Raw genomic sequence first — 27,802 nt, 5'->3', positions numbered from 1 at the left:
GCGTCCGCCGAGCGCGTCTCTGACGTCAGCGCCCATTACCGCTTCTCATTGGGTCTCATGTTCCCGGAGCCTGGGCTAATTATTGGGAGGTTCATGTGGATAAAGTAGAGCTCATCCTTCCCTCCACATCATGTCCCCGGCTCGCCGGCCACACTCGCTGCATGCTTTTTAAACCAGCGGCCTCCAGACGTCGTCTCCTTTCGCCTGCGGGATGATGGACAGCAGGATTCTGGATCCGCCTCACGCCCAGTTCGGAGGCTCCCTCGGCGGGATGGTGGGCTTCCCGTACCACCTCAGCCACCACCACGTTTACGAATTAGCCGGGCATCAACTTCAATCTGCGTCCGCCGTTCCTTTCTCCATAGACGGATTACTCAATGGCTCGTGCGCGGCGTCGGTGGGCAATTCCAACCCCCTCTTGTCTTCGGGCTGCGGGATGAACGGGGAGAACCAGCAGTACAAGCTGACAGGTAAGGCGCAGCTCTGTTCGGGAGGAGGGGGGACACAAAGAAAGATGCATGCAGAGTCCAGAAAGGAGGATGCATGCATGCATGCAAGACAACAGTGTTTACTATGCGCATGGAGTCGATCTGCAGCCTCAGTTTAGCTCCACGCTCTTCTTCTGCACAAACAACAACAACAAAAGTCAGTTTGAAATATATATAAAAGGGGGGGCTTGTCCTTTTGTTTACATTTGTTCTCGTTCTGCTGTCAGACTCGGGGGATCCAGACAAAGATAGTCCAGGCTGCAAGAGGAGAAGAACTCGCACCAATTTCACTGGGTGGCAGCTGGAGGAATTAGAAAAGGCTTTTAATGAGAGTCACTATCCGGACGTGTTCATGAGAGAGGCGCTGGCCCTGCGACTGGACTTGATAGAGTCAAGAGTTCAGGTATATTATTTACTTCCTATCGTGTTTATTGGATAATCAATCTGCGTGCGTAAAAGTGGACTGACTCTTCTCTTTGGATGGACAGATCGTCCCTAAAATAGATTCAAGTATGGCTCAATTTTACTTTAAAATATATAAACTCTTGTTGAAAACAGTAAATTAAATGTGTTTTTAATGATATTTATAAAAAGTTTTTTATTTAAGTAGAACTTTCATTTGTTATGTTTTGTTTTCACAAAAAATATATTTTATTTCTTAAGTTTATAAAAGAGTAAGTTTTGTTTGGAATAAATGTAATAATTAATTTCACTAATTAATGAAAGGCCTAATTGAAGGCCAGCAAAGACAAATAACTATGAAATCTAATTTTCTTGTCTGTTTATTTTTAAACGATTTGTATTCTTTTAGGTTTGGTTTCAGAATCGCAGAGCCAAATGGAGGAAAAAGGAGAACACAAAGAAAGGTCCAGGTCGACCTGCTCACAACGCGCACCCCACCACGTGCAGCGGGGAGCCCATGGACCCGGAGGAGATCGCCCGGAGAGAGCTGGACAGGCTGGAGAAGAAGAAGCGCAAACAGGAGCGCCGGCTGCTCAAGTCCCAGAACAAGCTCGCTTCTGGGGATTTATTTCACACCCCCGGATCAGACAGTGACAGCGGGGTGTCACATGTTACCGACAGCGACCACAACACTGGCCCACCCTATGATTCTGTGGGGGGACACCCGTCGAACTGCGACCAATCACCTCACCCTCTGCAGACCCAAAACCACAACCAAAGACACATCGACCGGGACGCTGGGGGGTCCGAGCTGGACTTGGTCGACCCGGGCCACCGGTCCATGTGCTCCAGCAACAGCAGAGCGTCCAGCCTGCAGAAACTCAACCCTTTCAGCGTTGAGAGCCTCCTCTCGGACTCCAGACCGAGACGCACCCCCGCGGCCTTACCGTCCTCCCGGCCTTTGATAGGGAAGGGTCACTTCCTGCTCTACCCCATCACCCAGCCTCTTGGATTCATTGTTCCACAGACTGCACTCAAACCCGCCACGGCGAGCTGCGACGGCGACACGGACAGGAGCCAGGCGGGCGCGCCGGCGGAGAGCCCCGCGCGCTGCCGGAGCGGCTCGCCGGGCTGCGCGGACGCGCCGCATCAGAGCAAAGCGCACGCGGGGCCCGAGGAGCAGCCGAGCTCTGCGCACGCGAGCCCGACCAGATGCGCCTTTTCATCGGGCAAGCACATCACCTCCGAGTCCGAACACAAACTGCTTATCGATCCGGACAAAAAAGAGCTTTTAGTGAACAAGGACCAACCCCCGATCAGTGACTGTCCCCAAACAAACTCTGAGGAAGACGTGGAATAAACCACCGAGGGGGTAAAAAAAAAGCAGAAACATCCCAAAATAGCCTCTTAAAGACAGGCCAAAGCGTAATCATGCAGGTTTCCTGTGTCTCATGTCCTTCTTTCTCTGCGAGGAGTAGATATCCTTTAATGTGTGTCAAAAAACAAACAAAAAAATCCTCCAGAGCTGTAAGAAAGGTATCATACTATTTATATATGTAAGGTTTTTCTTAAATAAATCTATTGTATACAAGCTTCTGAACGCAGGACTGCGGTTCCAATTCCTTAAGAAATCTCATGTTTTGTATATTGCCTTAACAAATTTATTCATCTATAAGCCACCGCTTAAATGAGGTTATGAGCCTGAGGCGAAAAGGACCCGCTCGACTCCTGCAGAGTTTTGATATGAAAGTAATTATTTTCCCGGTGGCTACTGCAGAGGGATTCAGTTTATTTTAGCTCAAAGGGGGTTATAATACATTACCGATTTCTAGTGATATGAAATCACATAAACTTCCAAGAATAATAGAATTAGCATGAAAAGGCCTGGGTGTCAAATTGAAATAGGAAAATAATAGCCCCGGCAGCTGGGAGTGTGTGTGTTTGCGCATATTGGAAAGGAGATTCGTGGGGAGGCATTTTCATGAGCTTGTTTTTTTTTTTTTCCCACCCCCTCATCTTTTTTTTTCCTCCTCCTTTCTTGTAGCAGGGGTATATTAAGATAGATGTTCGATGATATCCCTCATTGTTCTGTCGCTTTACATTGATGTTTCGGTGTTATCAGCCTATTGATCACGCGTCGGCTGTAATAGGACGGGCTGAGGCAAACGTGCCTATTTACAATAGCAGAACACATTTGTTCTAATAGGGTTGCTCGTCCCTGGGGAGGCCAAGCAGGATCTGGGACATCTGCTCCCCTCCTGCAATATTAGCGGTGCTGACCATAATATCAAGGAAAAAAAAGAAAAAGAGGGGGGATCGAGAGGGAAAATATGAAAGAAAGAGGGGAAGAAAATCAATTCCAGCTTTATATGTAGAGTCTTGTTATAAACCGAGCGCCCTTTAGTGATCTCTTTTTGGGTCTTGATTTGCAAATAAATTGAAAATAATCAGAGGGGTGAGCTTTATGCCGTCTGAGCCGGCGCAAATGAATTTCTGAGCCAGTGTCCCCTTTCAAAATATTTACATAAATTTCAACCCGTGTTTGCTCTAGGAAGCAATGTCTTATTAGGTCGATGGTGGTGGTGGTGGTGGTGGGGAGAGAAGCTGGCATGCGCACTGAAAGAACAAAAATAAATCCAGGCCTGTGCGTAAAGCTGAAGGTTAAAGGTGATCTCTTATTGTGCCTTTGGATCTTCACACGTTCCAAAAGCCTGTTTTTGTGTTTTTTATTACTTTAAAAACAGGCTTTATTTACTAAACTGTGAAATAATTCATAAAACCGTTTATGTGTTTTTTTTTCCTCCATAGGCTCTGTGGGACGCATGCCCAGTTCATCCATAATTCATTAGCGCGCAGAATAGGAGTATCGCTGGCTCCACATTGGTGGCCTAAAGGTGAAATTAGCGATTTGCTTAAGTAGTTAAGCTTTTCTTGCCTGAAGAGCTGCATGTTTCAAGAAAAAAAAAACTATCAATCGATATGCCCAGGCTGCCTCTAGGAAATGTGTCGCCCATGAATCATACTTTATGAATTCAATTTATACCCGGAGAAATTTTCAATTTGAACGCCTGATCATTATGGGAGAGTGTAAATTGTTTTTGCTCTATTATGCATCGGACGCCATCATTTTTCTTTCTAATTACGGAGGTGTCAGGTCGGGCTGTCATGCAGACGCTGATTTTCAATTTAACTGATCATCGTGCATTCATTTTCCCATTTGATAAATCTGCTATCTCGACGCGTCCCCATGCCCGGAATGCTAAAAGAGAGGCACAGATTGGCAAAGTAATAGGGGCCTGTATGCGGCAATAAGTGCAGATCAGGCAGCTAATTTAGCACCTCCTGGTATTTCCATTTCCATTTCTCATTTCCAACTCTCAAAGGAGGAAAAGCAGCCCAAAGGCAGGGAGCTGCTGGGCTTCTCATATCGAAGAAAGACAGAGAGAAAAATCTACCGAAACGGCTTGTTTTCAGCCTCACACCTCTAAATTAGAATATCAAGCTTAATTAAGGCTAATAGAGTTTTCTCAGTGTGTGTTAGTTTTATTTAATAGAAACAAATTTGCGCAATTAATTATGAGCAGGATATTAGGAGTCTCATTTGCAGCATTCAGGCTGCAGCCTAAATGAGCATCTTCAGGAATAAGCTTCTCATTTCCAAAGCAAATGTTTTCAATCACATCGTTTTACTTCTTATGTGCAAGTTGGATGGATTAGAGGAGCGTTGCGCACGTGGGGAGAATTTTTCCTCTTTGTTTTGCTGCAAAAAATAAGAAAAAAAAATCCTTGAAATCTGCTAAAAAAAAAAAAGACATTTATTTTTGCATTTTTGTGATTTTTTTTCATTGTCTTTGTTGGTGCTCATATTTTTAAATAACAGCGACGGGGAGGGATTTACAAGCTTCGTGCGCAAAATCAACTTAAATGGACAAATGTTGCTCTTCCCACCAAGCCATGTGTGTGCGTGCTACTCTTTGTGTTTCTATGAGATCTTAAAGGCTCCGAGGGCTCAGTTTGGATAAGAAAGAACCGTGTTAAAAAAAGGATCCTCCATGAAATAAAATGGCACTTGACATTTGGCTTCTCCTGCAGCAACTCTGCCATGCCTTTTAGGATTATTTTACATCTCATACTCATTAATGCGCCGGCGGATTTAATCATTCTTATCTTTCCTGTGCATACCTGGGATAAGCCTGAAATTACCATCTGCATTGATTTCTGAGCAGCCCTTAAAATAATTTTAATTATCTCAGAGAATAAAAAAAAAAATGGAGGAAGAAGAAAAAAGAGAGAACCTCAATCAAAATGTAGGTTATAAACTCTGCCGTCAAGATTTACAGGGTTTTTATATTTAAACAAACTTAGATTATTACAGAAAATTAATGATTTTGCTAAAAAAAAATTAAAAAATGGCTTTTTTTCTGCCAAACCACAAAATAATAATTTATGTAAAAATTGCGCAATTTTAAGACAAAATAGAAGTTTTGAATAATAAAAAAAAGAGTTCATAGGGTTCATAGTATTAAAATTTTTTGATTTATTTGTGCAGATTTACAGCTATTTAATTAAAAATTTCAATTTAAATTAGATTCCTTCTTATTAATGGACAAAAAGGTCCAATTGTTATTTAGTTTCTTTATTATTACAAATTTTGAACGCATTTTTAACAAAGTTATAAACAAAAAAAAAATCATAAAAAATGTTCATTTTTAACGTGTTTCTATAAAAAATAATAAAAAAAAAACATTAAAAAGCAGGAAAAATTCTAATAATTTCTTCTCAACTTAAACTAAAAACCTTTTGTTTTTATTTTGGAAAAAAAATAGCATACTATAGTCAATCTTTGTTCCTTTTCCTCGTCATTTCTTAAATTTTAGAGATAAAAAATTAAGAAACCTATAATTCTCCTTTGTTGCCGTTTGTTGAAAAAAATAAGTGCAATGTAGAAGATTAGAAGAAAAGCAAAACATTGATAAAAGCAAAAAAAAATTTTTTTATTGCCAAAGTTTTACCTAAATACCAAAGTATCATGAAATATAATTAACACCATTAAATGATGCCGTAAATTCCAACTTTTTATGATTATTTTTTGTGTTGTTTTTTCTAGATTTGTGTGAGAATGAAGATCATATTTTGAGTTTTTACCTGTTCAGGCTAAAAAATAAATACAAATATTTTCATAGGATAATCTCTCAATCCTGCTGCTGACGTTTGTCACCAGAGTATTGAAACTGCTGCAGCCCGTGACAGAACTCTGAGCTGAAGAGGTTCCATCACTTTTCCTTTCATGTCAAAACAATCCTGTCGCACAACATTATTTACCGTTTTGACTTTTTGACAGAGATCTCTCAGACTTAGAGTCCATCTGTCAGACAGATTTCTGATTTACCATAGAGCAAACTTAAAAATTCCAGCTAATTATAGAGATAAAATAATTGATATCAGACCTCCATCCACATGGATTAAAGCATATTTGAAGGTATATGAATCTTAAACAGTTTCATATTCTACTTCTATAGTTGAGCCCATGCAGATATGACAACTTTTTACATGAAGGAACCTGTTTGTGAAGTTTTCTAGCCTTAAGTTGTGAAATTTTTATGATTTAAGACAACAAGGACAAGGTATTGTCAGAGAACCTCCTTTAATATTTAAACTTAAACAGAGCTAAGCATGAACTTAAAGATTAAAAACCACCACTGAACAAAAGAGTATGTTACAAGCTGCAAACCAAACCCTGAGAACAAAGTAGTTGAAACTGAAATATAAGCAAATATATAAGTAAAAAGTAAGAAATATGAGGAGAAAATGTGATGAAAACAAGAATCCTTTAAGCTTTGTGATTTTCCAAAGCACACAAATACCAACTTGCTGCAGAGCTGTTTAGCGCAGAGATTGATTTTTGAGGAGACCAAATGATGATCCGTTTCATTACCTTTAATTGAGGCCAGAATACTCATGAATACTAACAGGAAGCAGTATTTTTAAGACTTCAAGCTAGTAATAGTTTGAAATGTTGACAAAAAAAACACAAGTATTCACATTTATTTAACGTTACAAACAGAAATCTTTTTAGTGGACTAAATCTAGAACATTTCAGATGCAGCATCTTAAACAACATTTACAGATAGTTCAACCAGGATGTTGAGCAGCTCTCCCTCCCAGAAACCAGAGTGACACTGACAGAAAACCTCAGGCTAAAAGGCTTGGTGTACTATGTGATAACCAGTGGCTGTGATTAAGACTGACAGAAGAGCCGGCAGAAACCTCCGTTCAAGGTAACAGATGATGAAAAAAATCAGGAGAAATACTCTATTTTTCTTCTTTTTAAGAAAATATAAGAGGCTACTGCAAGAGATCTCACTAAAAATGACATAAACCGGAAATATTTCTTTTATTTTTAAGAAAAAAAAAAAAATATATATATATATATATTGCATTTTTGAAAGATCAGACCTCCAGTGGGATTTATTCAACACTTACTAGGATCCCACTTTTGCTTCACTTAAATATAACATTTACTGAAGATAGTCTGATTTATCACTTTCCTCCAAATTCAAAACCTGTCAAACACAAGTACGGCTGATGAGAAGAGGAAAGTGGCTTTTCTACCTGTGTGGTTTGTCCCCTTAAAAACACTGAATCAATCAGCAGAACTTTAGTTTTTCAACTTTTGCTTTTCCAGGTTTCATTCTAGAAAAAGACTTCCATTTCTTTTGATTTTTTTTCCCTTCTTGGATCAATGGGAATCAACAGCCAAACAAGTATTTGGCGCCGAGGAGTTATCCTAGAGCGAGCAAATCCTCGCTGCTGAAGCTTTTATTGTTCCACCTCCCAAAGGCACCCCCCCAAAGAAGCAACATCTAAATAAGACAATTCTGTAAACCAGGAAAGACAGGGGAAAGGAAACATCAGAGTACAGTGCCGTGTGACTGTCTGTGGAGCAGTGCAATAGAATTCTTGCAGGAAATATGCTTGAATTCTCAGGGACGATTTATTGATTTCAGATGGACAGAAAAGTTTCAGGATGGAAGCTGTAAACACAGTTGAATTCCTTGCAGAGACTGTACCATATTTGGTTGAACAGTTAGATAACTGTATCATAGATTTTTTTTTTAAAGGAAATTCTAAAAATCAGTAATGTTTATTTAAAAAACTTTATTAATAACACAGAAGCAATGACAAAAAAAGTAAATTAATGGATTCGGTTGGGAAAATGTCAACCCTTTCCAAATTGCATTAAATAAAATAGAAACGCAGTTCACCAGGCTGCCTCTAGGGTTAGAAAACCTTTCCCCATTGAAAATGAATGTAAGACATAAGTCACAACTGCCCTCATAGATGTCTATATGTAGGCGAAAAATGGGCAAACTTGTACAAAACATCAAAGTCGTGGACCGTTTGATGATCTTGTGCAGAGAAAACATGCATGCACATTTTTTCTATGGGCATGCTGCGGGTGAAAGGTTGTAGTGAACGCGTATAATGCAGCACAAGCGGGTAAGTAAGGGTGTAGAAGGGGAGTCGCAGGTATATTGTAAGAATGTTTCATTCTTCTCAATCCCCCCAGTGAAGCAATTTAAAGCTAAACTAGCAAAGAGCATAGTAGTGTTGGGAAAAACACATTATACATGCACTCTATTACAAAAGCTAAACCAGGTCGAACATTGACCAATCGGGGACTCAGATTTGGTAGTGATGTATGGGTAGCGTCCCTTTTAACACACGGCAGTACCAACCATTTGAAAATGTATCACGAAGTAGAAACCTTTCAACCTTTCATATATTGGAATAGAGTTGGGAGTACCGCGTAACGACAGTTGTGTGAACATCGTATGCTAAAAGCACGGTCAGAAACCGATATTCAGCGTGTTCGTGACTGTGCACTGCATGCTTAATGTATTTGTAGCTTTAAGTTGCAGCCTCTATCACCCTCCACTTGCGCAGGGGACATGTGACTTAGGCTTAAGATATGGTTACGCTGATTTTTTTTTTTTTTACCTATCTGAAGCCATTTTTAAATGTTGTAGCCATTTGTGGCAGGATATGACATCATTAGACCCATGGATTTTTGAATATGGTAAAAAAAGAATGACCACATTTGTAATTTGAATATCAAATGTGAAACATCAACAAATAGATTCCTTTATTTAGTTTTTTTAATAATGCAATGAATGGAGAATGTTGTCTAAAAAAGCAGTTCCAAATCAAACTGCCTTCCTGTTTAACTTTTTAAAAGTTGGACTGAACAGACAGAAGACAGACTTACAATTGCATTAGTTGTTCCTGCCTTTGATTTGATGCTAGCACTGGTCTATGACGACCAAAGAATCAAAATATTCTTTGCCTAACACTTCAGTCAGTGGTATAAACTCATCTTTTTGCAGTAAAAACTCATAATTGCTTTTACAGTAGCATTTTGCAAAGCTTGGTTTAAATCAGTGCACACAAAAGAAAATAAAACATAGCGGCGGTCCATGTTGGCGTGCTGCTAGTTAGCATAAATCAAATTATCCGGAGTGATGACAGAGGCAAACTGCTTCATCATAGTTATTGTTGTTTTTTTTTTTTTTTTGGATTAGGATTTTTCTTTTTTTTTTTACAGCAGCACATGCGATGCAAACATGAACGCCTGTGATCGAGACATAAAGATGCATTTCTAAAGAGCATGCTTAGTTGCATCTTAACCAGGATATCAGTTATCATCTGGTGTAGTGTGCATGTAAATGTTGCTGTTGAGAGATTACCTCTTGGTAGTGATTTATCTGAAAAAGACAAGCATTTTCCCTCCTTGACTTCCCAGGGAATCTGTGCCCCGGAGGTTAATGAAGTGTGAAGTGTGAAAACTTCCCGAGATGGGATGAGTTAAATAGCGTTCTCAGATGTTAAGGCAACACTGTCCAAATTTATTTGTGTGTGTCAGTTCTTTATAAGTCTTAAATCTGGCTAACATGCCCCTGTGGGCCATCTGCTTCCACCACTGGGGCTTATGCCGTTCTGTGTGTTCCAGCCGCTCTGCAATAATGGGTGTAACAACAAGATCTGAGTGGGCATTTTAAAACCAATCCATGACATTTGCAGACATTTGCTTTGCTGGTAGAGAAAGTTCTCACTCAAAGATGATAAACAACAACTTTATTTTATGCAAGATTGGAAAAATTGCTTCCCTTTTGGTCTTGGATTTGGCAAAAAAATCCCAGTTGAAGAAGCTTCTTTTTTATTATAATTCATAATAAATTCAACCCATGCCAAGCCACCTCCAACCCTCTATAATGGATAAAGTATATGCCTCAGGGAGACTTCACTAATAGACCTTTTTGGCTGCAATTAAAGATGGTTCCCATAAAAGACCTGACATGTCTGCGAAGGCAGGAGTCTCAGAGTTTCGTCATTAAAGTGGTCTTGCAAATGTTCTTAACACATCAAGGCCAAGACCTCAGATCTCACTATTACACGGGCATTATTTAATCCTTTGGCTCTCTGGTAGTACTGACACGTACATTTTCTGTCATTACTGAGCCTGTAAGCTCAGGGACGGACTCAGAGATCCACTTGAGGTCCAGTTTTTCATTTAATGGCCCGAGGGGAGGCAAGGTTCAGCTGGCCCTGAAATGTTCCAGCAAAAGTGCTCTGCACTGAGGGGCGTGTTATGGCTCTGCAGCCGGTCAGATCGATCACATTAGAGCTAAGGAAGTGGCGAGACGTGACAGCTCAGAAACATTTCAATACTGACACAGTGTGTCTGAGAGCTGCGGGCGTACCTCTGGAAATTAAAAAAATGCCTTGTACCAGTCCTGTAAATGGGTGTGATTAGTCATAAAGGAGCTTATTGGGTGGGAGCTGGAAGCGAGTTAGAGGTGATAGTGGGACAGAATCAATGCTGTTTACCTCCTGGAGGTGTGAGCAGATCCATCAGACGCTTTGAGGACGGGCCGGGTTCTCTCCATCCCAACAAGATATTGACAGCTTGAGGAAGAAAAGGAGAAAAAAAAACATTTCAGGGCTAACATTCATCGCTCTGCTATCAATGAAGAGACCAGGTTTTAAAAAAAGAAGTTTGAACAGAAAAGACTTTATAAAAACACTTTTTAAAGATTATTCATTGTGAATGATTAGATGTGTGTATTGGCAATACGATACAAATCATGATACACATGCTACAGTATCACTATGCAACTGTCACAATACGATACATATCATGATACACATGCCACAGTATCACTATGCAACTGTCACAATACGAGACATATCACAATACATATGCTAGAGTATCACTATGTAACTGTCACAATACGATACATATCACGATACACATGCTACAGTATCAGTATGCAACTGTCACAATACAATACATATCACGATACACATGCTACAGTATCAGTATGCAACTGTCACAATACAATACATATCACCTACACATGCTACAGTATCACTATGCAAGTGTCACAATACGATACATATCACGATACACATGCCACAGTATCACTATGCAACTGTCACAATACGATACATATCACAATACACATGCTAGAGTATCACTATGTAACTGTCACAATACGATACATATCACGATACGCATGCCACAGTATCACTATGCAAGTGTTACAATACGATACATATCACAATACACATGCTACAGTATCCCTATGCAACCGTCACAATACGATACATATCACGATACACATGCTACAGTATCACTATGCAACCGTCACAATACGATACATATCATGATACAAATGCTACAGTATCAGTATGCAACTGTCACAATACAATACATATCACATATACATGCTACAGTATCAAAATGCAAGTGTTACAATACGATACATATCACGATACACATGCCACAGTATCACCATGCAACTGTCACAATATGATATATATATATATCACGATACACATGCTACAGTATCACTATGCAAGTGTCACAATACGATACATATCACGATACAAATGCTACAGTATCACTATGCAAGTGTTACAATACGATACATATCACGATACACATGCTACAGTATCACTATGCAACCGTCACAATACGATACATATCACGATACACATGCCAGAGTATCACTATGCAAGTATTACAATACCTTGCATATCACAATAGATATGGACTTAATCACAACTCGTTCCTCAGCTCTATCTGAATGAACTCTTTTAGATACATAGTTGTAGAAGTTAATCTTTCTTTACTAGTTCTGGTATCACCTGCCCGTCCTGGGATAGGATCTCTCCCTCATGTGGGAATCCCTAAGGTTTCTTCTTTTTCCCTGACCCTCCCTGACCGGGAGGGAGGGTCTAAGGGCAGGGATAACCAGTTTTATTTAGCCTTAGTTTTTAACTATTGTTCATATTTTAAAGGCCAATGAGGCAAATTCCTTTGTGATTTTGGGCTTTATAAATAAAACTGAATTGAATTGAATAATCACGAGACATGTGTCACAATATGCTAAAAATCACAATACAGATACCAGAGTATCACGATACACGTGTCACAATGTGAAACATCACGATACACCTGCTACAATATCACGATACAAGAGTTACTATACGACACATATAGTGTTGTGATACACCATATTGTGACGTATAATACCATACACATGCCACAGTAACACAATACACGTGTCACGATACAATACATATCACGATATATCCCAAGACTGTACCTGAGAAAATATTTTTTCACAATTTCTTTGAAAAGAATCCCTCAGATAAAACGTTGTCTGAATATAAAACATTTTATTTGACTATAAGAACACTAAGTACTGGAACAGTTTTTCGAAAACTAGTTGCCTTTAACCCTTCCGCTCTCTTTGGGGTCCAGTTGACTCCAACCACATATTGATATGTGATTCCTTCCATGACAAAGGTGGACAGGATTTTATGTCTGTCATGGACATTAGTGAAACTCAAAAATCAAAGATAAAAAAAAGTTCAGCGCACTGTCTTGGTGGGTCCAGATGACCTCACTCTTAATGTAAACAAACTAAGGAGAGCGGAAGGGTTAACCATGCAAATTCATGGTGCTTTATTTTTTACAAAATATTTATAAGTACAGTAAAAAAAAAAAAATAGAATAAGTGTCTCTGAACCAATACATTTCTATAAATATGGTTTAGAAAATAAAGTGCTATTTACGACTAATGTTGATAAATGTAGCCAAACTGGTACTTTTAAAATGGTTCAGGTGCTTTAACAGGTGCCTTAAAATTAAAAACAAATAAAAACACAATAACTTCTTTCTAGAAACAATTAAGTGTGATGACGCAACGTGACAAGGGAAAGGAGAGCGCTTGAATGTGCTAAGATTCTTTATTTCCTTCTTTCTGACAGTCTACACTGCAGCTCTGCTTCTCTTTGTTCACTCAAGTTAACACGTATTTCACCGCTCATCGCCACAACAACTGTCTTTTTTCAGAGCATTACACACCTAACTCAGGTGTTGAATTAGAAGGTTGATGAATTAGAATCTTTTGCTGTGAAGTATGGCCAAGTTTAGGTTGCTTCGCCTTTAGCATTTTGACTGAAACTCAGTGTACTTGTTCTTTTATGATCCACAAAACACTGAAATCCACATTTTTATATGCTATTTGTAGCAACTTGGCACAAAATTTTGGTACCCATCAACTAATGTCTTATTGAGCTTTGTAACAACCAAAACTACAAGGCTAATGATTGAACATCCAGCTGGTTCTCGTGAGATCTTGTTGTTTCTTTGGTGTCGTGTTGAGCTGTTTAAAGAGGTTTGGTGTTTTGTGCTGCCAACTATAGCGATAAGGGGGTCTAAGACGCTTAACTACATGTTTACTCATAAGTAATTAATTACAAATCATCTTGGGAGCATTTAAAATAAGTATCGCCTAACGAAATATCACGATATTTCGAGGAATTGATATTTTTTCCAACACCCCAACAAATAACACTAAGATCGGTCGGACAATTTGCCAGTTACTTTGCCTTATTTTTTATAAATCTGTTATCCACCACTGCACATTACCAGAGAGTTCCTCTCCAACAAGTCAGTCACAGGAAAAGTCACTCTGGAAGACAGAGAACATCGAGGAAATAATAGTTTAACTCGGGGCAAAGAGGTGAGGTGACCCAGTTCTGGCAGCATGCTCACATGTCACGCCTGTTCTCTCAGGACTCCTTTCTTCTGACTTTGTCCTTGATGGAAGGCAGTCAGTGACACCCGCAGCTCTTATCTAACAGACTTCCCCAGTATGACATTTTTTTTTGTTCACTTGTTAAAACACACAATATTGTTTTTTTCATTTATTTTAGATACTAACATTGTAGGACTCCTACTGATGACAGGACGTGAAGAAATGTCACCCGCTATGGTTTATTAAGTCTACCGTAATGCACTTTGAATATCATGTTATTGCCTATTTTTGACATGAACCAAAGCAAAAATATACAAAAGATGTAGCATTTCTCAAAATGTTTTTTTTATGATTTTTTTTTTTTTACTTTTAGCTTTAGTAGAGGCCTAATTGGCGAAAAGATAAACTTGTTGCTTAATTACTAGCTGAACTCCAAATTAGCATAGAATTTCTTGGTAAATTCAATCAGCCAAAAACGTTAGCATGTTGCTAAAATAAAATAAAATTAAAGTCAGACTCTAAATTAGCCTAAAAACCCTCGTAGAAAACAAATCAGCCAAAAATGTTAGCATATTGCTAAAATATTAGCTAAACTCAAAATTAGCATAAAATTCCTCAGTAAACTAAATTAGTCAAAAACATTAGCCTGTTGATAAAAAAGACTCTAAACTCTAAATTAGTCTAAATATATATATATATATATATATATATATATATATATATATATATTCAGTTTCTGGGTATTTCTGGATTTAAATCGTCATGAATCAGGCTATAAGCTAGCTCGAGAGTATAAACAGAAGGATGTTGGGAAGCAGGGGCAGTCTTACTCCATGCCAAAAGTCCCGCCCACAACTCTGTGGCAAATTTCTAACAAATAACTTCCTGTTTGCAGGAACTATGTCCTACAAAATGGCTAAATACAGCATAATCATCATTAAAATACCACTAGAAATGCTTTCAAAACAGATCATTAAAGTGGGACAAATTCAGCCTCACATTTAATAAGCACAGGAACAAAAAAATGCACATTAAAGTGTTTTGACAAACACATCCTTCCTGGTTAGAAAGAAACCTTTCACTTTTTCCTTGAACATTTCAGTCTACGTCAGAAGATTTAATAGCAATTAAATCAACTTTTATCTGCTGCAACTCTTCAGAGCAAAAAATAACTTCATTTTTTTGTGTCCTCACACTTCCAAGGAAGTTATTTCTTTCTGCTGAATAATTGAAGATCTAATATGAGTTATCAGACTGATTTCTTAGAGGACTCCTGTCTGATCACGTTTCAGCTCCTCCGTCAGGATCTGCGTGGTTTCATCAGCGGTACCTGCTGCGTCTGTTTGGAGCAGCTGTTTAGAAGTTGAATTACCGGTCAAATGCAATTTTCAAGTAGCCTTTTTAAAAATAATTGACAACAAGCAGCTTTTGACAACAGCTTGTTCAGCCACACCATGCCTGCAAATTCAAGATATCCTACAGTCCTTAAAAAAAAAAAAAAAAAAAAAAAAAGAAAACTCCCCCATAAATGAATAGAACATGAGCAGGGGAAATTATTCCTTGAATCCTCTGTGCAGATAATGATTCTCATCTTTATCAGTGGTTTATCTTCTGAGGTCAAGATTAAAGTGAAAAGTGATGTGAACCCCCAGTGTTTCCAATTAAGAGGGAGAAAGGAAAGGAGCGGGGGTGAGAGGTGGACGCCGCTGCATTACTCCACTTCCCGCTCCCTCAAGTATCCGTGAGAAATAGAAAACAACACAATTAAATTATGACACCTGACACCTAGACCTCAAATCAGTGTGAATCATAATGGACTAACTGCTGAAAGTGAGATCCTGTCAGACGATTAATGTGATCACACATATTAGCGCCTCCCTAACTTGACATCTTTTTATGTTTTTTTTTTTTTTCTTACTAAAGACCTCAACAAACGACATGTAAAAATGTGCATCTGCCTTAAAAAGAATAGAGAAGCTACAATGATCCCCATGTGGCTTCTGTTAGTGAAAATCCTCAGTTGGAGTCGCCAACAAGCTCAGACAGGCCTGTTTCTGGATTCCTGCACGCACTGACCTAAAACAGAAAAGTGAGCAAATTTGGATTTCTTTGTCTAATTGGAGAGTGTGCAGGCACCATCCAAACTGAAAAGATTTTAGTATGCAAATGCTTACTAAAAAAAACATGTTTCGTGACTAAGAGTCTCCTACAAAGTTCACATCACCCTTGACAACGTGCGTTCAAGCGACCGCTTTCAATAAAAGTGTATGTAAATGTGTGTAATGGGTTTTTGTGTTCAAAAACTTGTGCGTTTATGTAGAGCTATGCTACTTTCTACAACTGTTTTAGGGCTCAGAGTACAAGCTGCTTCCAACTGTAGGCGACAGAAAATGAAGAAGGAGAAGAAGAAGTCCCTCCCTGCTTGTCCAGTGTGAACACCATATGCTGAAATTCTGTTATTGAGCGCCCGGTTTACACAATCTTTGGCATTAAAAGTGTCCAAATCCAGGCCTCGAGGGCCGGTGTCCCACACAACCTGCCATTGAAGCTTCTTATTGGCTAAATACACCCGATCCAGGTAGTCAGCAGCAGATAAGGCAGGATTTCTGGTGAACCAGCAGGAGGCCGGCCCTCGAGGCCTGGATGTGGTCTATGTAAATATGAATAAAAAGGTGTTTCTGAGGGTAAAAAAAAGCATGGACATTGAACAAGCACCTGTACCACACAGTCCAAGTTCTTTCATTGTGAACACCATATAGTAATACTTACTTATGGCTGCTCCACACCGCCTTAGGCAATCCACGTTCTGAAAAATCGATGTAAACGTGCATAAACAGATGTGTCAGGCTCCGCTTTCAAAATGTTTGCATTCGTGCTACATTTCTTTTTTTTTTTAAGTTTCTTCCCCAGTTTACACAAGTTTCTGCATCCATTTTCCTGGCTGTAACAGAACATATTACAGTCTTTTCTTCACTTCCTGGTTTCTCAGTGGACCCCATTATGATTTAGTTGACTTAGACAGGCCTGTTCTAAAGTCAAAGTAATATTTCTGTTTAAATTGTTTGTTTGAATATTACTATTGGTTTGTGAGTGTCTTTTTACATTTAGAAAAAATGTTTGCCATTATTTCAGTTAAAAATGTATTGGTTTTATTGGTAAGAGGAAGGAGGAAGACCGGCTATAAAAGGACCCCTGATTCTGTTGATGGTATGTTTTTTTTTTTTTTTTTTTCAAGGATGTTGTGAATCTATTTGACCTAAAACATGTAAAAGAAGAGAAGTACTACTCCATAGCAGTTTTGTACACCTAGCACGGTCATTGAACGTGGACCTGTTCACACACTCCCTGTTCTTGCAGTGTGAACTCCATATGTTTAAGATGTGTTCAAGAATGCGCGTTAAGCAGTTTTTAACACAAGTTCCTTGCCCGATGTGAATGTAGCTTTAGCCTACCTCTGAAAAATGTTAATGTGTGATGGGTTAGTTGGCTCTTCAAAAAAATAGTTTTTTTTTAAATCATCATAAAATATGTTTTGATTTATGTCATTAAAAATATAACGTAAAGAAAAAAATGCACATATTTGAGTTGAGCAGTACCTTTTATATGAAAATAAAAAATCAAATTACCCCTTCATAGCTGGTTTTATGAGCTTTTTTGAATTCTGTGGTTCAGACAAATTTTCCAATAGAGATTTTAGCTAAAGCTTCTATGGAATCGGAACAAAGATTCATCCGAATTTATTGTTTAAAGAAATCCCTGAGTTGGGTTTGATTGTAAAGATTTGCTAAAGGAATTAAAGAGGTTTGATCAGTAGTTTTATGGGTTTGAAAATGAATGAACAACAGCAAACTGCACTGGGACTAAGCTCCAAACTATGCACCAAAAGAAAAAAAAAACTGTATTTTTAATATCACTTTTTTTCAATCATACTGTGGCTGATAATGAATTTTTCATATGGGTAAAAGCAAAGAAGCTTACAAGGTTTTACAAGCAGGGGTGCTTGCAGAAATTCTTCCTCTCCTGTCAAGATGACACACTGGACCCCCACCCCCCACCCCCACTCACTTATCATTTAATAGTGGAGCATCACCCTCCTCCTCCTCCTCCTCCTCCTCCTCGGATTCTTATTAGGCCTTTTCATGGGACCCTCTTCCAAATTAGGAGGCTTTCAACACCAGTGAAAATAGTTGCCTACAGCACCCCCATCACTCTATATGCCCCCCCACTGAGTGACAGAAGGAGCTCATTCAAGGTATGAAAGGAAACGTTTTTTAATTTGTAGCTAATCAGATACCAAACCTGATACTTTTCTGGATTTCTGGAGGAAAAATGCACATTTTTTTAAAAGTATATCAGTTAAGGCTAGAAGATCTTTTTTATTCAACCATTAAGGATGCAACACCTGATGGACAGAACAAACATCTGTACGATTTCACTTCTTTTTTTAAAACTGTAAATATGATGAATTTCATGAAGTGAGAACCTAATCAATATAAGCAATTTTTAATGAACCTGTTGGGTTCTGATGATGAAAATGTTCATGGTTCATTAAGAAAATACATTTAAATACGTATTTTGTTTTACAAAAATGTTCAAATACAATGGATTATGGTCTATATTGCCCAATCGGTGAGCATCGGTGAACACAAGTTTCTCGCAAATACTTCTGGGAAATTTCTGGGGAACTCGATTTTAAAAATTATAGATTATGGAAGCACTACAAAATGGCAATCGAATTAGATCGTGCACAAACACTATGGTCACATATCCCAAAATGCTACAGCACAGCGACCTGAAAACAAGTATTTCAGGAAATTTTGCAGGAGGTAAGTATTTGGAATTGGGAGGTGGCAGTTCCTTTTTTTTTACCACGGAATGGTTGCGGAGGAGAAAAAGTCAAAAAATTTGATTTTTTTTTTTATTTCAGTCAGTGGCCGTCCAGTGCACATTTTCAAGATACACGAAAAGAAAAAGCAAATTTAATCTAAAAGGGCATTAAATATTTATTAAACCAAAACACTGAACCCTTCTGAAGGAGCAATGTGTATTAGTATATGGAGTAAACAGAATTTAAAAATGTTACTATAATTTTAAAGTTTTAAAAACTATATTAAAATCAGTTTAATCAATGACTACGAATCTATAATAACATCTACTCATCCCCGAGGTATGGTGTTCATTTGGCACTCTTTTCTCTTATTGTATACCAAATTGTCAGAATGTTCTGTGTTTTTCTTATACATTTTTCCTGTTTCTGTCCCCGTTTCATTTTTTCTTTTTTGTTTCCATCATGTTTGAGTTTACATCTCAAAGTTGTATTGTTTGTTTTTCCTTTAATTAAATAAAAATTATAAAAAAAAAAAAAAACAACTGGAGGTCACTCAGTGGCAGGAATGCAGCAGCGTGATAATTGATTGGTAGAAGGGTCTCTAAAATCATGTAATTTCAGATATTTTTTACTAATGTATTTGAAGACTTAAAATCAAATAATGAAGTCATGTTCTTTTATTATTTGGACTTTAAAATGTTTCATTATGTGAATGTGGCTGAATATTTGTTCTGTATTTGTTTCTTCTGGTGCTAACCTGTACAGAAAACAGCACACTTGAAGTTTATTTTATACTTGAATGTTACAGCAACTTTGCTATAGTCCAGGAGTCATTTGCTTTAGTTTCTTGTTGACCTAAAAGTCACAAAGCCCCACTTTATTGTGTAGAAAAACCAAATTTATTTATATATTTAAGCTGTTTTTTGTATTCAAACTGTAGCTTTTAAATATTTACAACAATAGAATGATTGCAATGTTATATTTTTCTGTATAAATCATTATTTTCTTTTATTTTAGACTGCAGTATATTTAAGTTCCTTTCAAAATAAAATACCTCCTGTCTCAAATGAGATCCTCCAGCTGCAACAAATTGATTCAAATTAAAAAATGCAGGAAAGTCAAGTCAAACATTGCATTTTCTATCATTATGACTTTGATGCAGCTTCATCATTTTTTTCATTTTACTTTTGAACATAAATATGACAAAATTGGTGTAGAAAGAAAACTTTACATGTAAACGTATTCATTTACTTTGAGCAGTAACTATTGTGCAGCAGAATATATTAGCTTTATTATTATTATTTTAAATAACGAACATAAATAATGGCAAACTTACTATACTATACTTCGACTATAATTTTAGCAAATTATCTGACATATTTGAGTTTGAAAAAGCACATAAGAACTTTTGATTTTAGTGTGATGTAAGCAGTGGTACAAAAAAAACTAGGTAATTTTATTAATATTAAATCAACTTATCAACTCTGTCTAAAAATCTAAACATAAAAGACAAAACCTAGATATTTTTTTATTTATTCAAATTATCAACTTTTTTTTTAAACCAAAGAGCAACAAAAGAGAACTTAAGTTGCAGACTTTTGGTGTTGACAATGTACCTGTAGTGTAGTAAGTATACTAACTGAATACTTCTTCAAACTAAATTGGGGAATTTTAAGATTGCAATATTTAGATAGTATATACAAGTAAATTTCACATATATTGCCTCACTTTTTGCATAAACTAAGTCACTTAAATAGTCTTCTTTTTTATTTAAGGGTACATTTTAAATAAGATCAGAGTTTTTGACACTAAGACCTGTTCATTTTATTATCAATAAGCTGCAAAAAATTCCAAAATGTACCTTTTTCATAATTTTTTAGATTAAGATGAATCTAAATGAAATCCTTAGTGGACTATTTCCCCCCCAAAAATATTAAAATGTGATCAAAAGTTGAACTCTGGACGAATCAATGAGGCACTCCTTTATTTTGAGCTTCTTTGTTTTCAAATGAACAGAGATTGTATTTATGCACTAAACACACAAGAGAGTTAAACTCCCACACAACATCCCACACTATCACAGCGGGCGCTTTGTCTTTGACAACATGGTGACAAACACTTTCAAAACTCCTTCTTTTTTTTTAGCAAACTATAAAAACTTTTGAGCTACTTTGTCGACTTATAATTTTCATTGTAAATAATAATAAAACAGCATTGCTAAATAAATATGTAGACTTTATTTACAAATGAAAGTTTCAATCATATCACACCATTTCACATCATAAAAAGTTGTTTTTTTAATGTAATGTAAGATACTTTAGTAAAAGTAATAAATCAATCTGTTGAAGAAATAATTTTTTTAATAAATTCAGTTGACGAATGAGCGAATGTAAAAGAAAAGCAAATCTTTAAAATAAATCAATTTTCTTGTCATTTAGACATAGATATGCCTATTTTATTATTTTTTATTATCACTATCTTACACTGAAAAAAGTAAAACGTTGCATCAATTAATAAAAGTTTTGTAATTTATTTTACATTTTAGATTATTAGTTTTCATCAAATCAAATTAAATTAAAATTGGTTTACTCAACTCAAAACTTAATTTGATAAAAACAGACATTTTTACATTTTTACAAATATCAGAGCTTTTGCTAATTAATCCAATGTTTCACTTTTTACAGTGTAATATTATTAAGTTCTTACTGTGTTGTCTATTAATGTATTTAGAAATTCCCTTTAAATACCAATCTATGAAGTTTAATTGTAAAAAAAAAAAAAGGAAAAATATTTAAAAAACAATTCAAGAGTGGTTAGTTTAAGAAGATAAATTAAAATTCTTTTATTTTTTTAAAGTTTTTGCAACCCTTAGCAAACAGTTTTCATGTTTTATCAAATCTTTTGGGGTTTGAAAGAACACTATTTTGGGTTATTTTAAGAGGAAACACATTTTCAAAGCCTCAAACGGTAATTCTTTACTCTGCACATTGACCTTCTGTTTCCTTGTACATCATGGCCACATTGAAAATGGAGTAAAGTTGCATTTAGTTTGGTAGTAAAGCGGTTTTACTCCTCTGGAACCGTTTAGTGACACATTCAATCAGTCTTCCATCAGTTTAACGGGCTAAAGAGTCTCACTTTGTTTTTGCGACAGAGACGCAGGGGAAACAAAGGGGAAAGCAATACATTTGCTCCAGTGGTCAGCGGCAAATGGAGGAATCTTCCAGGTAGTTTTTCTTTTTTTTTTTTTCTCCCTCCCTCAGCTGAGCTGCATTGATTTGACAGCCACGGCTGGATGTCACACATGCGCTGAACAATGCTCAATGACTTTGCTTTCCCATTCCCATTTAAATTGCCTCTGTGTTTCCTTTCTGACACCAGTTTAAATCAATGTCTTCCTCTGCAGGTCATGGGCTGAATGTACCGAGGCGCACACCGGCCGCCTCTCAAATCCACTAAAATCAACACAATAATTGAAATATTTTCAAGCTGATTACACCAAAGCCCGGGGCTTGGCTGGTTGCTAAGAGTACGCACCCTAGTTGCTAGGGGGAGTAAATCATCTTGCATTATTTGATTTTTGTTACCGATATGAAACTGCTAGTCCCTCGATTAAATGTCTCACAGTGAAACACCTTGGGGACGGACAGCGAGAAAAAATAAAACAAGCGCTGCGAACCTGTAAAATGGCATCTCCTGCCTCTCTGTTCCATGGGGCTTCAACACAAATCTATCTGCTTGTTTATGTTTGTTCCTGCCGATATAAACAAAGCTGCGGTTTTGCTGTCATTGAAGGAAAATGGAGGAGACAGCAAAATATCCAGGAATCCCACATCACATCCAGGTTCTTCGCCAGATTACGAGTAATCTGTCCATCCGCTTTATCGAAACAGATTCAAATCTTTTAGCTGCAATTTCAGACAAAAAAAGGAGGAAAACAAACAAAGTGGCACTCCGTCGCCGCCGATTCCAGAGTAAATCGCGTTGAGTAATATCTTCAAGTCTGAAGCAGACGTGTAGTTATTGAAGTAAAGAGTTTTTTTTTTTTTTTTTTAGGAAGTACAGTCTACAACGCCAAAATCTAACCTTGGCTGCATTCAATATTAATGCAGAAGCAAGGAGGATTTCCTCCAAAGACTCGCCAGACAGTGAGGGCTGCTCCAGCCGGTGTTGTCAAATGAGATCAGTGCTCTCTATAATGGTGAGGTCAAGTGAAGGGGCAGCCTCTCAGCTTCATAACAGCCTGACAGCAAGCATCATATTATGTTTGGTAGGAAGAGAACAAAGATGATGCAAGCGACTCCTAATGCACATTGCAAGAAAACTTGCAAACATTTTAAACCAGAGATCCCAAACTCAGCCGCACAAGGGGCCAAACTCCAAAATGCACCTTAGGTCGCGGGCCGAACAGAAAAAACATCTATTGAATACACTAAAACTACATTTAAACCGTAACTTTTTAACATAATTATTAACTAGATATATAGTTTTACCTGTGATAATGCTAGTGTGAATGCTGTAAGCTGAATTTGGCTGCTGAAGATGCTAGTGCTGATAGCTACTGATATTGATAGCTAAAAATGCTGAAGAGTGTAGCAGAAATCACTGAAGCTAATAGCTGAAAAGGCTGAAGCTGATATGTGAAAAGGCTGATGCAGATAACCTGTTAAAATTAGCCTTAAACTAAAAAAAAGCCGGTTAGCCAAAACAGCTAGCATGTAGTGGTAAAAATAGATAAACTTAAAAAAACTGAAAAAAGCCTAAGTTAGCTAGAACAGCTAGTGTGTAAATATTAGCCTAACTTTAAAACAGCCTAAAAAACTGAAAAAGCCTAAATTAGCCAAAACAGCTAGCATGTAGTAGTAAAAATAGCTAAACTTCAAAAAACAAACAAAAAAAACCCAAGTTAGCTAGAACAGCTAGCATATAAATATTAGCCTAAGTCTAAAACAGCCTGAAAAACAAACCAAAAAAATAATAATTTGCCAAAACAGCTAGCATGTAGTGATAAGAATAGCTAAACTTAAAAAAACTGAAAAAGCCCAAGTTAGCTAGAACAGCTAGTGTGTAAATATTAGCCTAACTTTAAAACAGCCTAAAACACTGAAAAACTAAATTAGCCAGAACAGCTAGCATATAAATATTAGCCTAACTCTAAAACAGCCTGAAAAACAAACAAAAAAAGCCTAAATTACCCAAAACAGCTAGCATGTAGCTGAAATATTAGCTAAACTCCAAAGTAGCCTAAAAAATCTTAGTTAATGCCAAAATAGTAAAAAAAAAAAACTAGCAGAATGCCAATTTTTAAAACTTAAAAAAAATAATTTTTTAACATAATCATCAATAATAAAAAGGCAGGAATATTATTCCAGAATAAATCAACTTAAACCTTAAATAACTTTCAATATTTTACTCTACATAAAAATATATTTTGTCAAAATTAGAAATAAACGCAAGATAACATGGGGCCATTACTAACAATAAATTAAAATAATCCGGAGGGCCGGATCCGGTCTCTGGGCCATGACTTTGACACGTGTATTAGGGGGTATTCCTGGACTTGGAGCCAGTAGGATCGGGCCCCCGCTAAAGGGAAGGTGAGCTGTGAGCACAACCTGGCTGTTAAGTCCGTTCATTAGCGGGCCATCAGGTCTGGCTCACAGTGGCTGGATCGATAAAGCAGCCACGCTTGCTTTTTATTTACCAAACAGCACATTTCTTGTCGTTGCCTTTAAACTGCGCCGCTGTTTAACTGCTTTATTCAGCCCCTGTATGAGACCATCTGGTCCGCTGTCCTGTAAGTCTCTCCTAAAGCCCGGGCCTGACAAGCAAGAGATATGTCAGCACGGTCCTCAGCACAAAGCAACATCTGCCGTGCCTGACGCCCACCATTGTGTGGCCATTTAATCTGTCCCCCTCCTCCCCTTAACGCCACACAACAGTTCCTGGTATTATGTTTTGCCACTCAATTAGCATTATCATCCCGCTGAAATAGAAGCCAATTTACCTTTAATGACGTGATTGTTAGATGAGTGACAGCAGTCGGCGCCGCCACTGTCGCTGGATAAACGGAGGCCGGCCCCCGTTCCCCTGACTGGTCGCGGCGAGGGCCGGAAAGTCGGAGGCAGCCAATGGCGGCGGCCCGGCTTCACCCCTTCGCCGCCGACATTGTTTCCTCCGGTTCATAGAGGCAGTGTGCTGGAAAATTGAGTCCAGATTCATTAGGTTTTCAGTGTGCCGCTCGAGTCAGTTAAATTGATACATTTCCTAACAAAATTGAAGTGCTTTTGTGGAGCCCGCGGATGGCTGGTGACCCCACTCGGCCCACTGAGCAGCCGAAGCAAGCTGATGGATCCATTAGACCGCTTAGACTGCTTATTCCTCCCGCTCCATCTCTGACTGACACTGTAAATCTGAACCAATTTCAGACTCTAATCACCATTACAAACCCCTTCCACTGTCCATTTGTTACTCTGCAATTCGAATACACTACCTAGATTGGTTGAGAAATACCAGTTTAGAGGGGCCTTCCTGCTTTCCCATGGTTAAATGGCTCATGACTGGTCCCTTTCCTGAGCTGAAGCGGAAAAGCAGCAGTGAGGAGGGGAAGGAGGGGAATAGCACAAACAATTCTGAAAAGATGAACGGGAATTTCAAAAAATATATATTGACAAATGAATAAATAGGAGAAAAAAGTGTGAAATTTAGCAAGATGACAGGCAGGTCTCAAGGCTACACTGGTGGCTGTTGTACGAGGGTGATGGGGAGGGGGGTGTCCCCTGAATAACAATCACAGTTACTCCTCCAAAACATTTCCTCATCCACTAGCTTTTTTTTTTTTTTTTTTTTTTTTAACCCGAGCTTTTATCTGCTCAGTCAACCGCACAGCTCTCGCAAAGCGGCTGGAGGATATTATTTCCCTGCTGGCCTCAGTCATACAACTCTGCTTAATATGCACTCTACGATTTAAGAAATTTGAATTAAAAACCCCAATACAGCCTGCTTTTATATTATCTATCTAACCTTCAACTTTGTTCAACTCTGAATTAGCGACTCTGAACATTTACACATAACCAGAAAGAAATGCTAGAAAAGAAAAAAAAAAGTCTGATGGCAAAGCCTCCCATGCATTATTTATGCCCTTAAATCATAGCAGTTCAATTGAAGGGCTTATATTGAAAACCGGTGAGCTCACCCGTCAGTCTCTACATCTAATTAACTGCTGCACCTCATATCCTCCAAGTGTAGTGGAAACACATTTTAATTGATATTGAGATGTTTATGCCCTTAGAAAGTAATTAAGATTTTCAATTAATCCTGTCTTATTTCTGGACATCTTGCTTGTGTGTCCTTGAGCGTCCAGCGATTAACTCCCCAAACCTTCCGCCAATGAGGGGAAACATCAATTACTTTGCCGTGAATCAAAACCCCGCCGCTGACCTCGCGTCGTCTTTCCAATTAACGCAAAACGGATCACACGATGGTGGTGAAATCAAACCCCGCTCTAAAGTAAAGTGTGGCAGGAAGTGACGCGTTTTACTGTTTTTGGAGGTGAGAGGACGAACCATCAGGAAAAAACAGCTGCTTTTAAGTTATCAATAGCTCCTCAGCAATCAATTAAAGTGGCCTTTTCTCATAAAGCTGTGCTCCCGCTGGGATCCGGCTGGCTGCATGTGCCATTTATGCTGACATCTTTCCAATCCCCTGCATCTTCATTTGCTGCTTTATTATATTAAGTTTAAAAAAAGAGGTTTGCTCACTGACAAGAAGAAAGAAGTGAAAAACATTTGTTTCCCTCACTGATAAAAGGTAAGGACAGATATGAAAACATAATCCATGTGCTGTGGCAGTTTTATATGCTTGGAATTACATCTCCCCAAACCTCAAATGTGTACATACAATATGACAACACTCCGGCTGTCCAAACTTCTATTGTCATGACAGGAAAAAAAATAATAATAATAATTTCCCCCTGCTGGCCTTGCGGGTCTGCTTTGCTCACACTTAGAATCACCTGCCCATCTATGCAACAAAAAGCTTGCTTAGGGATTATGGTGACATAATCTTCACAGTGGCCTGTGAGTCGGAGGCTGAATGGGTTTGAACCTTCTATGCCACGCTGAGATAACATTTGTCACCGGGGTTCCTCGGCGCCCCATTCATAGATTAGTGGACTGTCGCATTTTTCCAAATGTGAAATGGCTTTGGCACTGCGGCGTGTTTATTTTCAAAAACCTTTGCCTCACAGGATGAGGGGAGCATCTTGTCCTTTTCTTGAGAAAGGAACCACTTTAGCTCATTCAAGTGCATAGAAATCAGTGTTTCCTGTTGTCTGTTTGCAGATTTAACTTTATTATTTACATTATTAAGATAATAGTTAATGTATCAGAGGAAATTGATTTTAAAAAGGTGTGTTTTTAAAGCTAAAGAAGAGATTTTTTAGCTTCTTTTGCCAAAGCAGCAACACAATTAGAGCCTCAAACTGTTTTTTTTTTAGCACTCATGACCTAATATCATATGAGGGACAGAAAAAATGTAAAAAGATGAAAACACTAAAATTAATAGATCAATAATGATACTAACAAGAGAAGCAGCAAAAATGGCAAAGGTGGGACGTTTTTGGACCAGTCCAACGCTCATCACAAAAGATGGAAGGTTGTCACAATATAAAGGAACTCCATTGGTTGGAATCTGACTGGAAAATTGCAGAAACATGACATTATCAATTAATTTACTCCTATAAAATGATACCAGAACAATGGAAAAGCTCTGTATTTTTTTTTTTGTTTGATCAGGATAAAAAGAAAGTAAGATTTTGAATAATATTTCTTAAAGTATTTATTAAAGGGAAACCAATCCACTTTCTGAAATGTGAATACTGTTTTTATGTTGGATGCAGTCTATTATCTGCTAAAAAAATAATATAATGGACAATAAATATGTAGCATAATACCAATTCATTAAAACAGCAA

At 37.8% G+C, this 27,802-nt stretch overlaps 1 protein-coding gene and 1 long non-coding RNA gene across 3 annotated transcripts; one reads left to right on the top strand and one right to left on the bottom strand.

Annotated features, from left to right (window-relative positions):
• On the top strand, positions 1 to 5,160 carry uncx (UNC homeobox). 2 transcript variants are annotated; one of them, XM_036213196.1, is made up of 4 exons: positions 1 to 274; positions 366 to 470; positions 716 to 891; positions 1,300 to 5,160. In XM_036213196.1, the coding sequence occupies exons 2-4, from the start codon at positions 437 to 439 to the stop codon at positions 2,248 to 2,250; spliced, it is 1,161 nt and encodes a 386-aa protein (XP_036069089.1). In that variant the 5' UTR covers positions 1 to 274; positions 366 to 436; the 3' UTR covers positions 2,251 to 5,160. The 2 variants fall into 2 exon arrangements, with proteins under 2 accessions (XP_036069089.1, XP_024128060.1); XM_024272292.2 differs by having other exon boundaries at positions 1 to 470.
• Positions 5,161 to 9,449: 4,289 nt separating this feature from the next.
• LOC118599046 lies at positions 9,450 to 27,070 on the bottom strand. The gene is made up of 2 exons (XR_004948322.1): positions 24,838 to 27,070; positions 9,450 to 10,856 (listed from the first exon to the last, which is right to left on the bottom strand). It is a non-coding gene; the product is annotated as an uncharacterized LOC118599046 (long non-coding RNA).
• Positions 27,071 to 27,802: the final 732 nt, after the last annotated feature.

Source organism: Oryzias melastigma, linkage group LG8, assembly GCF_002922805.2.
Source record: "Oryzias melastigma strain HK-1 linkage group LG8, ASM292280v2, whole genome shotgun sequence".
In the NCBI taxonomy this organism is placed as follows: Eukaryota; Metazoa; Chordata; class Actinopteri; order Beloniformes; family Adrianichthyidae; genus Oryzias; species Oryzias melastigma.
This window is presented reverse-complemented; position numbering and strand designations above follow the sequence as displayed.

What these genes read in the sequence shown, in the direction of transcription:
- uncx (XM_024272292.2), top strand. Translation starts at nt 212, where the DNA reads ATGATGGACAGCAGGATTCTGGATCCGCCTCACGCCCAGTTCGGAGGC. An exon ending in CCAGCAGTACAAGCTGACAG is followed by an intron (nt 471 to 715) that starts GTAAGGCGCAGC and finishes TTCTGCTGTCAG; the next exon opens with ACTCGGGGGATCCAGACAAA. An exon ending in TGATAGAGTCAAGAGTTCAG is followed by an intron (nt 892 to 1,299) that starts GTATATTATTTA and finishes GTATTCTTTTAG; the next exon opens with GTTTGGTTTCAGAATCGCAG.